The 16,842-nt window shown below is 46.6% G+C and overlaps 1 protein-coding gene across 1 annotated transcript in view; it reads left to right on the top strand.

Annotated features, from left to right (window-relative positions):
- The window catches only part of ASXL2 (ASXL transcriptional regulator 2), a 328,414-nt gene that overhangs the window by 172,051 nt on the left and 139,521 nt on the right, over window positions 1-16,842 (top strand). Inside the window, exon 3 of the mRNA XM_069233648.1 lies at window positions 9,879-9,987. Within this exon, the coding sequence (XP_069089749.1) occupies window positions 9,879-9,987 (109 nt within the window). The remainder of the gene's footprint in view (window positions 1-9,878; window positions 9,988-16,842) is intronic.

Raw genomic sequence — 16,842 nt, 5'->3', positions numbered from 1 at the left:
CAGTGCCAGGGGTCGCAAGGGGGAAGCCAGGGGTTGCAGCCGCAACCCCTGGCGACCCCTAAATTACACCTATTTTCAGTTTCATGGAAACATTTCCCACAGGCTTGAAGCAAGGACAGCATCTTTTGGTCCCCCCCCCCATATGATGTAGGGGGTTAGGCGTGTAGAGAAGCGCTTGTGTGCCCCACGTAATAGTAATGAGGGCTGTATTAATGCACAGATTTTACCCAAAAAAATTCTATCTTAAACAAATCCATAATTACCAGTGCTTTAAATTGGATGAAGAAGGGGTGTGGCCTTGAAGCTAGGGCTCCTTTCTGGACGTGGCCTCTGTAACTAAAGGTGTGGCCTAATACAGTTGAATTACAATCTTATGCCGCAGAAATTCATAAACAGATATTTTACAAAAAACATTAACTAAAAACAGCAAGCAGCACTATATTTAAGAGTTTAAACACAAACCTTTTTCTGGGCATTACAAGTAGTAAATTTGACTGGATGTTCGGGGGAAATACCGGTATTTTTAAGCAACGCACACATTCTTTACTAGTTAAAATGGACTGTCCGTCTTCATACACTGCACAGAGAGGGGAAACAGGCTGGATGGAGTATTTTTTTTTTTATCAGTGAGTGGGTGGAGCCTAATTCTCATTCTCACTCTCTGGTGATGAAACGATGTGATGCCCAGAATGTGTTTGCAGCCGAGAGAAAGCGGGAAAACCGCGATATTGGGTGAAGAACCAGAACACGGGGGGTTAAAAAAAACACCCAAGAATGGAGAAGCAGCAGAGGCAGGAGCACCTGCGTGCATGGAGGGAGAAGGGCTCGTAGGTAGCCAGAGTGTGGGGGGTATTTAAGCTAACAAAGTCCCCTGGCTCTGTGGTTCACTCTCAGCCGTAGCACGATATCTCAGGACAAAAGAGCCACGCAGTGGCGTAATGCAAACTGTTGGGGCCCCAACAGCAGAACGTGATGGAGGGCCCCTGAGTCTTGCATATCTCACTCACGTTCACTGGCCTTGCCTTGAATGTGGGGCCGCCTGGTGGAGGGGGGGGGAGAAGGAGAGAGAGAGAGAAAAAAAAGAAGGGGGAGTCCTTGAAGAGTTGGGGGCCACTCCACAAAACTTTTCATCAGTTGCAGGGAACTATCCTAGTCACTGGGAGAATGAAAGGTTTTAACTGAATGCTTTACTCTCATTTTTAACTCATCTCTTTATAGGCAGCTCAGTAGAACTAATCGATGCCTTATCTTGATTGGCGAGGTTGTAGTTTTTTTGCTGTCCAGACAATTTGAAAGATGCCTGCAATATATATATTTACGTTTAGGGCTTCCAGTCAGCCCTCCTCGTCCACTGGTCTGTTGTGTCATCCACTTTTTTCTTGCTTCCACTAGATCATGCGGCTGAGGGGCAGCCAATTTCAACCACTGGCCATTGGCTCACTTCACTATAAGTAACAGCATTCTTCCCTTTCACAAGGTGCACATCCGCACAAAAAGTAGTCCCCGTCAGGGACTACTGTGACAGTGTGTGCTTTTTGAGACCATACATATACTTTTGTCCAGAGTTTGTTTTTTTTTTTTTTTTTTTTAAATATATTGGCGAGTGCCTGGCAGCTCCCACATCAATGCTTTATAAAAACCATAACAAAACATACATTGACAAACCCAAAAAGCTGTCACCCAACTCCAGAACAATTGGCTTTTCCAGTGCTTCTTTATTAGTCGATGGGTTAAAAATGTTTAGCAGCTGCTCATACTTGGCAGCTTTCTTAACCTTCAGCAGCTAAATCACAGTACATGTGATACCTTGTCGTCACTGTTAGACCCTGAGCTCTACCCACCACCCCTCGCACCCCCTGTGGATCCTGCTGTGTGGTCTTTTAGGTCTCAGTCCGGTTATCTGCAGATGGCTTCTGACTGTGGCTGCAGACATAACAAAGGGCTCTCTTCTAGGTTATAATGAAGGCTGGGGAGGGGCGCTACTTCTACAGAGCTGTCAGGTACCGACTACAAGCCTTGTAACTCAGATCGTTTTTCATCCAGAGGGCATAAATGGAGGGCCCAATAGGGACCTGTCTCAGAACTTCCAGTGCTGAGCCAGGACCCGCCACACTTAAAGCACTGACAGCAGTGCTTAATTTGTAAATAAAAAGGTGCCGGTGCCCAAAGCCCTCCTCTTAAACACGCGGCTGCTGCAATTAAATGTGTGTACACGGAATACTGAGGCAGCGTAATCCTGAAGCCATCTCTGGCCTTTTCAATTCGTATAAAGCCACTCTCTGCCCCTTCAACTCACTCTTGCAGCTTTCTAATTTCTCCCTTTGTGACGCTTTTTTGTTTTTCCCTTTCTCCGTCTTTCCCATATGTGTCTTTTGCTCGCAGCAAATGCTTGAGGAAGAAGAATAAGCCCCGGCCCTCAAAAATAAGTGCCGGCGCTCAGCACCGGAAACAACAAGCACAAATTAAGCACTGCCTGACAGATACCTAAAGAAAGTGACTACATTGTGTATAACAGTGACCGACGCTTTGGAAATGTTACCTGGTCCCCTTTCAGTTGATATATTCCGCTGTAAAACGGGCTCTAGTGAGGGCAACTTGTTACACAGTATTAATACGTGTTTGTCGTACCGTGTTTGTGATGTAAGAACTGTGGAGACATTGAAGAAACTCTACACCCTGCCCTGCTCACTTAACCTCATCCACTACTACAGTGGTAAAATATTTAACGAGTACTGCCGCAGACTGTACGCCAATATGCTGCATAATTTGCCTTTTCTTGCCATATAATTTAGGCAGCGGCAGCGGCTCCTCCGTTATGGTAGAGGGGCGTCGTCCCACTGCTGCAGCCAGCCAATGAAAACACGTAAAAGAACACGATAATAAAGCAATTTTAGTATCATTTTATTTTTCATGCCAGAGCCGAGTCTTGAGGGCAGGACCATCCTCTGACGGCGGCAAGCATGGAGGAGGAGTGGTGGGCACTGTAAGCGCGTGTTAGAAACGGGGTTTCTGGTTGGCTAGGGTACGCACCTAAGCCAGGCAGAACCCACCACTCTAGTCAGGACAAGTAAGTTACTCACCAAAGATAACCAGTGCTCACCCCCTGGTGGCTGGTGTGGGGCAGTCAGGCTCATCCCCAGAGGGCATGTGTAAAGCGTTTCCACAACACACACCGGTGACACAATAATTACACCACAAATGAGACTCCACACAGGGTTTTATAAAAATATGCTTCTACATTAGACATATATATCACTAGACCAGTAATAAAACAAGTCAATAATTACTTGGCCACACAGACAAAGGTCACACATCACAATGAGAGCAAAAGGTGAAAAGGCTTTCTAGGTTGCATCCTCATGAAACAACATTACTGTGCATTCTATGGAGTCACCTTTGGTAGCATTTGTTATCCTGAACAAGGCATGGCAAAAACGACAAACATCCATAGATTAGTGCTGGGAATGCCACGGATAATGAGCAAAGCACATAAGTTACCAACATCACCCTTGCACATAAGGTGCAGTGCCCCCACACTTCTATCAGGTTATATCAGGTTGAAAGTGGGAATGGCACCCCAAATGTAGGATGTAGCAGCACCTGCGTGCCTCTTACCATCAATATGGTAACCTCCAGGTATCCCAAGAGTGACTAGGTTTTTTCTTGAAGGGGGGGGTATCCTCCGTCGAGGACTCACTCCATCAGGAGAAAACAAGAACGGGATAGATTTCCCCAGGTGCACCCCGCTAGGGATGCACACACCACCAGCCTTATTGGGAAGACCTCTCCCGGACTTTCCTGCGTAGAGGACAAACCGCCAGACCAGGCAGTAGAGACAAGCCGTTGGGGCCGGCCTCCGCCCACAATCCTAGTCACTGAGTTTGAGGGGGGGCCCAACACGCGGTCGCGTGCCTCCCTCGGTCATGTCAGTCAAGTCTTGAAGGCAGGTATGGTGGCAGGCCTCAGTAGCGGCCCCTTGATGACAGATCCTCTCGTATCCGGCTCGCCGGATAAGTGAAAGCGCTACCTTGCTGGCGCGTGCACAGAGCCCACAACACTCCAAGGCGCTTCTGGAGGATTTTCTTTTGGTGGTTGGGTGCTCCAAGCCTCTCACCCACATTGTGAGGGAGCGTTTAAGAGCTCAATACGCGCTGTGTGCCTAATCCCTCATTTCCCATGCACTCACGGGGAAATAAGGCACTCCTCACATACTCTGAGGTAAATGAAGCGCTCACCATGCGCTGTTATAGACGAGGCAGGCAAGGGGCTGAAGTCAGTGCACTCCACATGCTAATTGGAAAGACACAGGGTAGGCCACCATATCCTGAGAGAACATGTAGATGGGGGCACTAAAGAGGCAGTAGGCCAGCTCACCAAAGCAAATAATGGCGGTTCCTCCTGACAGTCCAGCTGTGCCAGTAAAGTCCAAGTCAAGGGACAGCTGGCATCAGGGCAACAAACAGAAAAGCAGTTCAGTGAGTCCTTTAAGCCAGACAGCAGGGCAACAACAGAAGAGCAGTCCAGATGAGTCCTTTTGTGCAGCTAAGCAGTACCTCTGACCGAGGTTCAGTCCCAGTTCCAAAACTGCTCTAAAATCACAAGGCCAAAGCACCTGTATTTATACTCAACATGTCTTTGAAGAAAGGGGTGATTTCAAAGGAACCCTTTCAAGTGAAACACAACCCCCTTTCAACCCAGCCTTGTATCCAGACATCAGTAGACAATAAGCCCATTGTGTGAGGGCAAGATACAGCCTATTGACATATAAAGTGTGAACAACCCTCCCTCTCCCCAGCCCAGGAATATTATCAGTATGCAGATGTCTTTTCTGTCACACCCAGCCCCTCGTGTTGTGGCTGTATTGAAAGTATGCACCAAGTGTAGCTGTCGCTCTGCCCTGGACGTGGATTGGAGTCAGGCTGCAAAGTACTGGAATTGTAAGCACAGAGAAATGCCCACTTTTTAAAAGTGGAATTTCTAAAATAGTATTGTTGAATCCCATTACACCAGTAAGCGGGATTTCTCACTATCATTCAAAACATACCAAACATGCCCCCGCTACTCCCCACAAATCAGAAATTGCCACTTAGACACATATAAGGGAATTCCTAATGCTAACCTATGAGAGGAGCAGCCCTCACAGCAGTGAAAAATGAAATATGCTGTTTGTCACTACTGGGACGTGTAAAACAAATAAGTACATGTCCTACCTCTTACCCACACGACACCCTGCCAATAAGGCTACCTAGGGCCTACCTTAGAGATGACTTAGCTGTAATAAAAGGGGAGTTTAGCCTCGGCAATTAGTTTGAAATGCCAAGTCAATGTGGCAGTAAACTGCACACGCAGGTGCTGCAGAGGCAGACCTGAGACAAGTTTGAAAGGCTACTTCTGTGGGTGGCGCAATCCGCGCTGCAGGCCCACTAGTAGCATTACATTTACAGGCCCTGGGTATATGGTACACCACTTTACAAGGGACTTACAGGTAAATTAAATATGCCAAACAGATGTAAGCCAATCCTATCATGTTTTAGGGGCGAGAGCACATGCACCTCAGCACTGATTAGCAGAGGTAAAGTGCCCAGAGTTCAAAAGCCAACTAAAAGAGGGTCAGAAAAATAGGAGGAGAAAGGAAAAAGGTTTGGGGATAACCCTGCAGAAAGGGCCATTTCCAACAGCACATATGTCGGTTAGGACGGCCAAACAGACAAGCACACTTAAATAGCTCCAGGCTGTTGCATGGAGAACAGCAGGCATTGGCTTCCAATCCCTGTGTAAAACCATCCCACTCTGCCCAATCCTGGCGCTTCTGTCATGCAGGGTAGCAGTATTACCAGCATGAGAGTAGCGTCTGGATTGGCGCAGGCGAGTCTGGGAGCCTGTGCATCAGGAGCAGATGAGCACCGATGCGGCGAGTGGCAGGTACGTTTTTTAATTTTTTTTTTATTGTTGTCCCCTCCCTGCCCACCCACTTTTCCCTGCGAGAAGCCGCCACTGGCTGTCGCATAATTTAGTCACCCATTGCCGCATAATTTGCGATCATGACAATGAGGACTGATGGCTTTAAGCAGACCCGGGTCCCAGTCATTTTTGCCCCTCTACCTCTTTATCACCTTTTCTTTACTGTCCTTGTTTATAGTCTGGAGTCCAGGGTGTATTTTGAAGTTGATAAATAATTAGACGTTGCCTGTTGCCCAGGGCATTAACTACTATGATGCTTGCCCCACAACGCGAGGGCATGTAAGGAGGAGAAGGGCAACAACAGATATGATTACCCTGACTGCATATGGGCAGCAGGTATTAACACACGCCATGCTTTCATCGCAGCTGGTCAGATACCTACATGAAACAATATATTTTGCACATGAAAGTCACGCCTGAGATTGGTCCAGAAGGGAATGGCTCTTTCTGTGAGGTCACTTCCTGCTGACGTCACAGATCTTGGACCATTAGCAGAGCAGCTGGGTGGAAAGTTGGGTAGAGTTCTGACTATCCATTGCTACCTGTCCAGGCCTGTCCTGAGTATTTGCCTGGTTGTATTGAGTACAAGAGGCCAGTGTATGGTTCATCCGGTGTGCTCTTTGTGGTGCCCTTTGTCTTGTAACATACATGCAGCATGCACGTGTTACTCTTATAACCTTCAAGTTCCGGATCCTCAAATTCAGATTGTTACCAAGCCTATTTATAATACGCCCTGAGCCCCTTGGGAAATGATGACATTTAATTTATTTCATTAAGTCAGATTATTTTTATCACCCTAAAGCAATGATTTTACTGCTAATTAACCTGAGTACAGACTGTGCCTTTAAACAGAACCTCCACAAGCCCCTTTGTTAAGATTTACCATCATCTATCGTTTAATTGGCAGCATGTTTGGGAAAGGTAATAAAAACCTGGACATGATAATTGCATTTGTGGCCGATTATTAGTGGTACCTGGCAGGCAGCAGCTTAAAAAATCCCAAACTTGTAGAGACATAGGGCCTGATTACAACTTTGGCGGAGGGAGTTAGTCCGTCCCAAATGTGACGGATATCCCACCCACCCTATTACGAGTTCCATAGGATATAATGGACTCGTAATACGGCAGGCGGGATATCCGTCCCATTTGGGACGGATTAAACCCCTCCGCCAAAGTTGTAATCAGGCCCATAATGTGTTTTAAACAATGCAAACCATATTTTGTTGTAAAACTCCTCCCTCTTTAACTGCATATTTAAATGTTTTATCTTCGTTTTAGTACTAACAGCCAAAACGTGTGGTCTACTATTTCACTGATGCTTTTCAATAAACATTTCTCCGCTGAACGTACCAAAATAAAAATGCAATATAAAAATACTTAATAGGAAATGTCTATCACAATAAAAGAGTTTCATGCTTAATGTACCAAAATAAAAATGCAATATAAAAAATACTTAAAGGGGAATATCTAACATGGTCTTATTTTTCTTCTAATGGTTCTGGTAACATTTTAAATCATTTGGCCTTTGACCGAGTGTTATGTCGTCACCAAAACCCCTCCATGACAATATAGGACTATATTACATGGTCACCTGCCCCAGGCTGGAGAATGGAAGCTGAATCCCACTAGGTTTCAGCAATGCCATACTTTTCATTTGAAGACGGAACTACAAAGACTAGTAATGTGTTTGCTCCGCCCACTGTCACCACAGTTGTGTTCTTCGCTGCATGGACCACAGATTCAGGCCACATCTTCCTAATTCGTGCAACAAGTCAGACATGCTTTCGTAAAAGATCCCTGCATGTATGCCACTTCCCACTTGAAGCGTGAACGCTTTCAACCCTCTCGTCTTCGATGCGTTCCCCCAGAAGTATCTGGTTAATGTGTGAAGCTTTCAAGTGGGACAAAATTAGGTCGTCCAAGCAGAAAACTATACTATACACTTTATTTACGTAGGACTTTTCTAATGCGGCATGATGCTTTATAATGCGAAAGGATGCTTTATAATGCGAGAGGATGCTTTATAATGCGAGAGGATGCTTTATAATGCGAAAGGATGCTTTATAATGCGACAGGATGCTTTATAATGCGACAGGATGCTTTATAATGCGAAAGGATGCTTTATAATGCGAAAGGATGCTTTATAACGCGACAGGATGCTTTATAACGCGACAGGATGCTTTACAGTGCGACAGGATGCTTTACAGTGCGACAGGATGCTTTATAACACGACAGGATGCTTTACAGTGCGACAGGATGCTTTACAGTGCGACAGGATGCTTTACAATGCAACAGGATGCTTTACAATGCGACAGGATGCTTTATAACGCGACAGGATGCTTTACAATGCGACAGGATGCTTTACAGTGCGACAGGATGCTTTACAGTGCGACAGGATGCTTTACAGTGCGACAGGATGCTTTACAGTGCGACAGGATGCTTTACAGTGCGACACGATGCTTTATAACGCGACAGGATGCTTTACAGTGCGACAGGATGCTTTACAGTGCGACAGGATGCTTTATAACACGACAGGATGCTTTACAGTGCGACAGGATGCTTTATAACACGACAGGATGCTTTACAGTGCGACAGGATGCTTTATAACACGACAGGATGCTTTATAACACGACAGGATGCTTTATAACACGACAGGATGCTTTACAGTGCGACAGGATGCTTTACAGTGCGACAGGATGCTTTACAATGCGACAGGATGCTTTACAATGCGACAGGATGCTTTACAATGCGACAGGATGCTTTATAATGCGACAGGATGCTTTATAACGCGACAGGATGCTTTATAATGCGACAGGATGCTTTATAATGCGACAGGATGCTTTATAATGCGACAGGATGCTTTATAACGCGACAGGATGCTTTATAACGCGACAGGATGCTTTATAACGCGACAGGATGCTTTACAATGCGACAGGATGCTTTATAACGCGACAGGATGCTTTATAACGCGACAGGATGCTTTATAATGCGACAGGATGCTTTACAGTGCGACAGGATGCTTTACAGTGCGACAGGATGCTTTATAATGCGACAGGATGCTTTACAGTGCGACAGGATGCTTTATAACGCGACAGGATGCTTTATAACGCGACAGGATGCTTTACAACGCGACAGGATGCTTTACAATGCGACAGGATGCTTTACAATGCGACAGGATGCTTTACAATGCGACAGGATGCTTTATAATGCGACAGGATGCTTTATAGTGCGACAGGATACTACCTGAAATCATTGTGCGATGTATTGGGTGAGAGACGACAAGGTAGATACAGATAATGCCCAGAATCTGTGTCTTCCAAGAGTTTGGTGTCAGGATGCTGGTGAGGCTGTTAGATGTGGGGCCTGGGCGTAGACGACAGGTAAAAGTACAGGCATTTAGTCCTGATCTCGCGCAGCTGATAACTGACTATGGGGCATATTTCTTGCTCTGTCCGATATCTAGTTTCTCAGAAGATTGTTTGAACACATCTCTTTATTTCACATACTTTGCATCACCCTTTCTTGTCGTGGCAAGCATCCACTGTGAAAGGGGCGATGATATGTTTCGGCGCGGCGTGGTTGGCCCAGCGTTCCTTTCCTTCTTCAGCATCCCTGTTTCAGATGCTCTCTGTTGATCCCTTCAGTCTTCTCTTCTTCTCTTTCTGGCAGCCTTGCTCCCTCCATTCTCTTCTTCCCCTGCTCCTCTTCCCATATTTCTGCTTTCAGTTTGGGGTACATAGCTCCCCTCTGCACCCTTGTTTTATATGGAAGCCCCCACCAGTTGCCTCTCCTGCGTCCGGGAGAGAGTCTCTAATCCAAGTAATATTTTGTTTCCCCTGAGAAGTGACGTTGGGATGGAGGTGCTCTGCGACGGAAGCTTCACCAAGGCTGACCATCTTGTTTCTGTTTTCTTCCAGTGGTACCTCTCCCCTGGCCTGCCTCAATGCCATGCTCCACACGAACTCCCGAGGAGACGAGGGCATCTTCTACAAGGTTCCGGGTCGGATGGGAGTCTACACCCTGAAGGTACGCGCCTTGTTCTAATAACTCCTGCTGACTCCGATGTACTGTGAATTGTTGTACGCCAAACAGTGGAAGTGCTTCTATAGAGCGAACCTTGTTTCCTCTGACAAAACACATATTCTTCCAAAGCCTGGCACGGTGCAGTGCTGGGTACCTGCCCGAGGGCGCTGATTGGCTGCTGTCCTGGAACCTCGCCATCCCAAGTCTTCCCTTACCTTCAAAGATGCCTCCGCCATCTTGTGCTCTGTCAATCAGCATACCTGTCTGCCCTGTGCTCAGGCAGGATTCCTAGAGGTGGGTGCCAGGGAGCGCGGACGCAGAACTTTTTTTGTTTTAGAAAACTAAACTTTGAAATATTGACTTTCAAAATACTTTCCTGAGCGACACAGCCCTTGCTTGGGCTGCAGAAGAGAGGGGCTCAAAGCCTGAAAACAAACAGAACAGTAAGTTTATTGTTTCCTTTGCCCCTGCAGGACCAGTTTGCGTGGAGTCGGCGTTTAGTGTTGATTTTTTTCTTTTGTAGTTTTCATGGCACAGGTGATTGGTTTCTGAAGGGCACTTGCTTTGCGCGAGGGACTCTGGCGCTGAGCGTGCGGCTTTCTGAAGTTGCCTTTCCTTTTCTCTACCTGAGACTCTGTGTGCATCCCTGGTGGGTTTTTTGTACCCCACTGCCCTGGAAGGAACCCCATGCCATGCACTAGAGCTTGGCTCAGAGTTCCATAGCGCCTTACACGTCTAGATGTAGAATTAGATGTTTAGATGAGGTCTGGGGGTGAAAAATGGGGGTTCTCCTGGGAGCACCATGGTGGTGCTGCTATGAGAATGGGGTGCACACCCACCAAGCCACAGGGTTGTGAGTACTCACAAACCCTATCATAGCCGTCATCAAACTCATTGCGCATCTCAATATAATGCTTCTTCAGGTACTTGTAAATTGTTTAATGAATGTGGGAAAGTGCCATAAACTATCAATTTTTTCCTGAGGGTGTATGCCAAGGGATTTCCTCGCAAGCAAAAATGTTTTCCACATGAAGAAAAAAAGTAATATGGAAGGGCACCATGTGATGGTGGATTTTCCTCTTTGCGGGTTCTCCGCCCCTTTGAGTTTTGATCTGAGGGTCTATGCTGCTTGCAGACCCCAGGACTAAGCCTGTTCTTTTTGAGATTCCAACAATGAGTAAAACAGGCAGATGTGTGCTTACTCCAGCATGGCTTGGCGACTCCTCCGCATTTCAGAATATTGAACCTGCCTCCTGATATTACATATGATTAAACAGTTTTCAGGAGTAGCGTAGTACTGTGAGTGACACTCCACCCATATATATATATATTTATTAGTTATTTTTTTCTACAAAGATTGGGTTTACACAGAGAATAGACAAAAAATGAGATATAGGAAATTCCATTCATAGTTGTATATACATATGTTTGTTCAAACGGTGTAATGATGGACACTATAAGCATTTCATGTCGTATTATCACTATTTTTTGTTATCATGTTGCTTTAAGAGAATCACTTGTATATAAAGGGGAAAAAAATGGCGGCCCCCACAAGTTGAGAAAGGCGGAGACACCGAAACGCGTTCCTGTTTGGTTGTATTGAACCTTAGTTAGCACATTCACGGAGTGCCGGTTGCCTTATTAAGGATTAAGGTGTTGTGTTTATGTTAGACGCGGTGGTGCGCGTCGTATCCAGGCACCATTGGCGGTCAGGAGCGGCAAGGAAATTGCCGTATTCAAGTGTGTGTATATATATATATATATATATATATTATATATATATATATATATATATATATATCTTCATGCAGCTTCTTTTCTTTCCTTTTTTTTTGGTGTTTCCTGCTGCTCCTGGGGCGGTATGTTCTCTCGTGTTGTTGGAAGCCAGTGTTGGTGTGCCTGCCCTTTGCAAGATTTCACAACATATTTTGATGTTCCCGATGTGCCTTGTAAAGCAGATGCTATGGTGCTTTTGTTGGTCAGGTACAGTCAGTGGTAGGAAATCAGTGCTTTCTGCTGGCTCACCCCAGATGTTTCACCTTCTTCAGCCTCCTCCTGTGCTGGTGTTACCACCCTGCCCATAGAGATGCTGATTTTCCGTGCCAAGGTGCGTGTGCTCTGGCTCTAAGATGGCACTCTCAAAGTTGGTTTCACCCCATTGATCTCTTTGATTTTCTCATAAGGCCACGGTAGATGGTGCAGAAAATGCACCAGTGGCATGGAAGTTAAATGTCATACGCGGGCTCCATCGGCTATTTAACCCTCTTACATATATGACACAATTATATAGCCCCCAGGAGCTCCAGTGTGTCCTGACTGGGCTGCTGAATAAAAGCACTGCAGTGATGCTTGAAAGGAAAAGTCCCTTTGCATGTAGTGAAAACTTTTTTATATATATTAATAAGATTTCTTTAAAATGTGCCTTATAAAACCACTGTGCAGTGTGCTTAGTTTATAAAAGGTGGAAAGTACAGATTTTGTGGCCTGACAGTGGCTAAATATCCAACTCTGTTGGTTCAGCTAAATTCACCATAAATAAATCATTATTTTAGGCCTTCAAATTGGAAAATGCTACATAAATGATTCAGCCTTATATTTCTCTTAGATTAAAAAACCTAGTAGTGAAAGTGGTTTTTGATCGCTTTTGCTGAAAAGTAACTTTAAGAAGTGTACTTTGTCCCTCTGAGCCCTGCTCACAAATATTCGGTTGGCTAAATACACATTCCTGTCTGGGTGTTAAAACTCTTTTCCAGGAGGACAGTTGTTTGACCTCAAGGCTCAGAAAGCCATAGGGTGTTGTGAACAACCGGTCACTTGATAGGGAATAGCTGCTTGTGCCCTCAGTTAAAGTTGGACAGAACTCACAGTGTGCAAACTGGCATCCGTATTTACGGGCCCATGTGGTAAAACCCTGCTAGTACCATGCAATTACAAATGAAACCCCACGGAATGAGCAATAACTGTACGGACACAATTTTACCAGGCATAAAACTGCATATAAGTCGCTGTGGGGTTTAGCACTCATATTTACCACCCACTGTACAGATGACGGGCATGGTGGCGGGGGTGGGAGGGTTCAGAGGGTAGGGGAAAGGGGTATCCTGGCAACAGAGTACATGTAGCTAACTCCTTTTCTGGAAAAGAAATAGCCTCTGCAGGGATGGGGGGAGGGGGACATGTGTGGCTGCTATTGCCGCCAAAACCTCACGTGATTTTAACGTCTGTTTTTTCCACCCAGTAAGATCAGTCGTGGTGTACCCGCACCCGGTAAAACTGGGTGCAACAACCGACCCACTTGTGAATAGGCAAAGCAGATCCACTCTGTAATGTCATTCCACCGCCTTGCAGCGGGTGCCCATAAGAATGACAGGAGCAGTTGGCAGATCCAAGGACAACTTTCACACCAGCCCTTTTGACGTGGAGTGGACAATGGGCCTGACAGGAGATGCTGCTATACATTGTCAGTGCCCTCCTAGGCTCTCTGGCTCCAGCCCCAGCGGTGGGGAAACAGTTATTGGCCCCGACAGAGGGAAGAGACCGCCTCTAATTAGGGGAGTGGTTTAAGGAGGACTAGACACCATTCTGAACTCTTATAGAAAGGCGAAGAGAAAATGCTGCAGAAGGAGGTGTGCAAAGGGTGAGAAGTCAGTCACCAGATGGGCCATATTGTAGAAGAAGAGAGTGAGGTATGAGTGGAACCCGACGGGAAAGTGTACTCTCCCTTATTGTTTGCTTCAGCAGGGGGACTCCTCGCCCGTGTGCTGAAGAAGACACAGGTGTGTAGGAAGATTGCATGAAAAGACAGTTCATTTCTGATGGATATTTCTAACTGCAGATTCCTTACCTTGCGAGTACCCTCTGGCACCAGACTGGATCTGACGATTATTCATAGTAATTTTCCTGTATGGAGATAGCAGCTCTGCGCCAGCTTCGTCCCATCCCGGAAGTGACATCAGAGCCACATATATGTGTCGGCTCTGTGAGCTGACGTCAGTTCCGATCTTTTTGCTCCTTTGGGCATGGATCAGGAGCTCGTTCTTTACGTCTTGTTATCGCTTTGTTGAGTTGTCTACAGCGTGCAAGGAAACATGGTCCCATGGGTTTAGCCATTGTATAGATTGTCAGAAGCAGATGCTTAGTGCCTGGGGTCCTTGCATGACTCAGTCTTGTGGGGACTGCGCCCAGATGAACCCCAGGTGATCTGGGACCACAAAGCCAAGCTCTACATCACCAAACGTCATCAGAAGGCACATGAGGGCTGATCAATGTCAAAGTTGAGGACGCAGGGCTATTTCCATCCTTGAGGCCGTTCCTGCAAAAGATCCTCCTCGCCTTCCATGTCATCAGGGAAGCTCAGTCTAAATAGAAACAGAAAAGTCGTGGGGACTTCAAGGCTCGCAGGTCTCAGTCCTGGTCTCCTACTGAGGAAGCCATTCCACAGCTTATCCCCAATACAGCCCAAGTTCCTGGGTCCATCGTTGACTCTGCAACAAATAAATGCTTTAAATGAAACCCTGCTATGCATCTTTGGCACCCTTCCAGCTCTCTCTGGCACAGCTTTGGGCCCAAAGGAATCCGAAGAGGTCTCCAATCAGAATACCATTGCCAGATTGGTCCTTGATGCCATCTACCCTCTTGACTGCTGTGGGGTCCGCTACAACTGACACTAAACCTGACTTCAGTCCCAGCACCACAGCCCTCGTTAGTCCCAGGTGTGTCAACGCTGTTGCCAGTGCCGCTGACACCTGAGGAAGAAACTAATGTCTTATCTGACTTTGAGGCGAGTCTGACTCGACTCAACCTAAGTCATGCCCCCTACAACTTTTGACACAATCAGCATGGCAACATTCTGATTCAGACGGAACACTGCTATTGCCCAGAACTCACCCACGAGTGCTTTTTGTTTTTTTGTCTTAGAATATGAACACAGCCAACATGGTCAGGATGTTGATGATGTAGATGATGGGGGATGATGCATCCCATTACTGTGATGAAGGCAGTCTTTATATGGACCGTCTGGAGGCCAGTGGACTGAACACATCCCTAGACACTGGGTTGAATTCCCTCCTCCATCCCCATCATTTTACAGAGAAATCAGCTTCTTTCAAAGTGGTCATTCATCGGCCGCCAACCTGCTAGAACTGCAGGTCCTGTCCATTGACGTCAAGACGAACACCCTCATAAAGTCTCCAGCACGGGCATATTGCCACAGATCCACTTCTTTTTCCATTTAATTAAGCCCTAATGGACATACTGAGGGGCCTAAGGGTAAAACCTTGTTCTTGCCTGCTGATAAATAGGCAACGGGACAGAAGATACAGACCAGCACCTGGTGACCCACCTTTGTTCACACAATACTCTACGCCTGAAAATTTGGTGGTTCAGGCATCCACCAGTATACTCAGTCTTAACTCATTCCCTACTACACATCTTGACAGAGAATCAAAACGCATAAAAGCTTTTGGGAAGAGGATATTTTCCTCTGCCAGTCTAGCCCATCCTTCTTTAAACGCCAGCTGCCTCCTGGGACAATAATCACATGCTTTATGGAATATGGTCAGTGAGATCTTGCGGACAGTACCTGATGCATACCCCGCCAACCTTGTGCAGATCATTCCAGATGGTCAGGATGCAGCAAACTACGTGATCCACTCTGGACTGGACACCACTGACTTCTTGAGCAGGGCGTTCTGTACCAGCAAGGTGCTTCAACGCAACATTTGGATGCAATGCACATGCTTCTCAAGTGACATTCAAGCATATCTAATTGACATGCAATTTGATGGCTTCTGTCTCTCCAGAGGTAAGGCAGACTCAGTCTTTGAGCGCTTCAAGGAAGGCAGGGCCACAGCACGCTCTCTCTCCACCTTTCTGTGCCTGACCAACAGTATCCCCAACAGTTTTGTCCCTTTCGAGGCATTGGAAGTTGCTTGGCCCAAAGACCAATGTACAGCAAAAGATTCCCCCCCCTCCCAGGCCTTTCAGGCCGGGGTCAAGGGTTCTGGCCAATAGCATTCAGGCCCTCAGGGCAGTGCACTGCCCACTGCATCACCCCTCCACAACCACCCCCAAACCACTTTAGTTTGCCCTCTGCGGCACATAGCCATCCTGTTGGAGGCAGGATAAGACATTACCTCCGCTGGTGGTCGAGCATCTCATCTGACATATGGGTGCTTCAGATAGTCCAGCAAGGATATTCCCTAACATTCCTCTCCAGTCTGCTGCACATTCCACCTACACCAGAGCATCTATCGGAGTACCATTTGCTCATTTTGCACAGAAAGTCCAGTCTATTTTGGGCAAAAGGGCCACAGGGAGCGCTCCGGCATTAGAAATAGGGGCGTGATGTCACTCCCATTATTTCCCAGTGCAGAAGGAGGGCGGAGGCCTTTCGCGTTTTCATGAAAGTGACGGTGGTGGCTGCTGCACGTATTTCGAGGTTGGGGATGTTAGTTTTCCCCTAGCTCAGCAGCTGGCTGCTGAAAGCAGGCGTGCAACTGCGAGTCATAGACCACTTCCTGATGACGGGGAATCTCCTGACGTATTTGGAGTTCTTGTGCTGATGTTACACCTAATTCCTTCACAGAAGCTCTTGTTCATCAAAGGTATTCTAGATAAAGTGCATTTCAAACCCTCAACCTGGTTCAACACGTCCGGAATATTCAGGCTTTTATCCAAGTGGTTCAGCCTTGGACCTGAGTCTCAGTGAGAGTAGCTCTGAGACCTCTTGGCCTCCTGTTACCTGCTTGTCAACCACGCCAGGTGGCACACAGGGGCTCTGCAGCGGGATCTGAAGTCTGTGGTCTGAGCACCAGATGAATCTTTTTAATTTCCAGGTTTCGGGGGAGATTGCAAAAG

The sequence above is a fragment of the Pleurodeles waltl genome, chromosome 5 (assembly GCF_031143425.1).
Source record: "Pleurodeles waltl isolate 20211129_DDA chromosome 5, aPleWal1.hap1.20221129, whole genome shotgun sequence".
Taxonomy (NCBI): domain Eukaryota; kingdom Metazoa; phylum Chordata; class Amphibia; order Caudata; family Salamandridae; genus Pleurodeles; species Pleurodeles waltl.
This window is presented reverse-complemented; position numbering and strand designations above follow the sequence as displayed.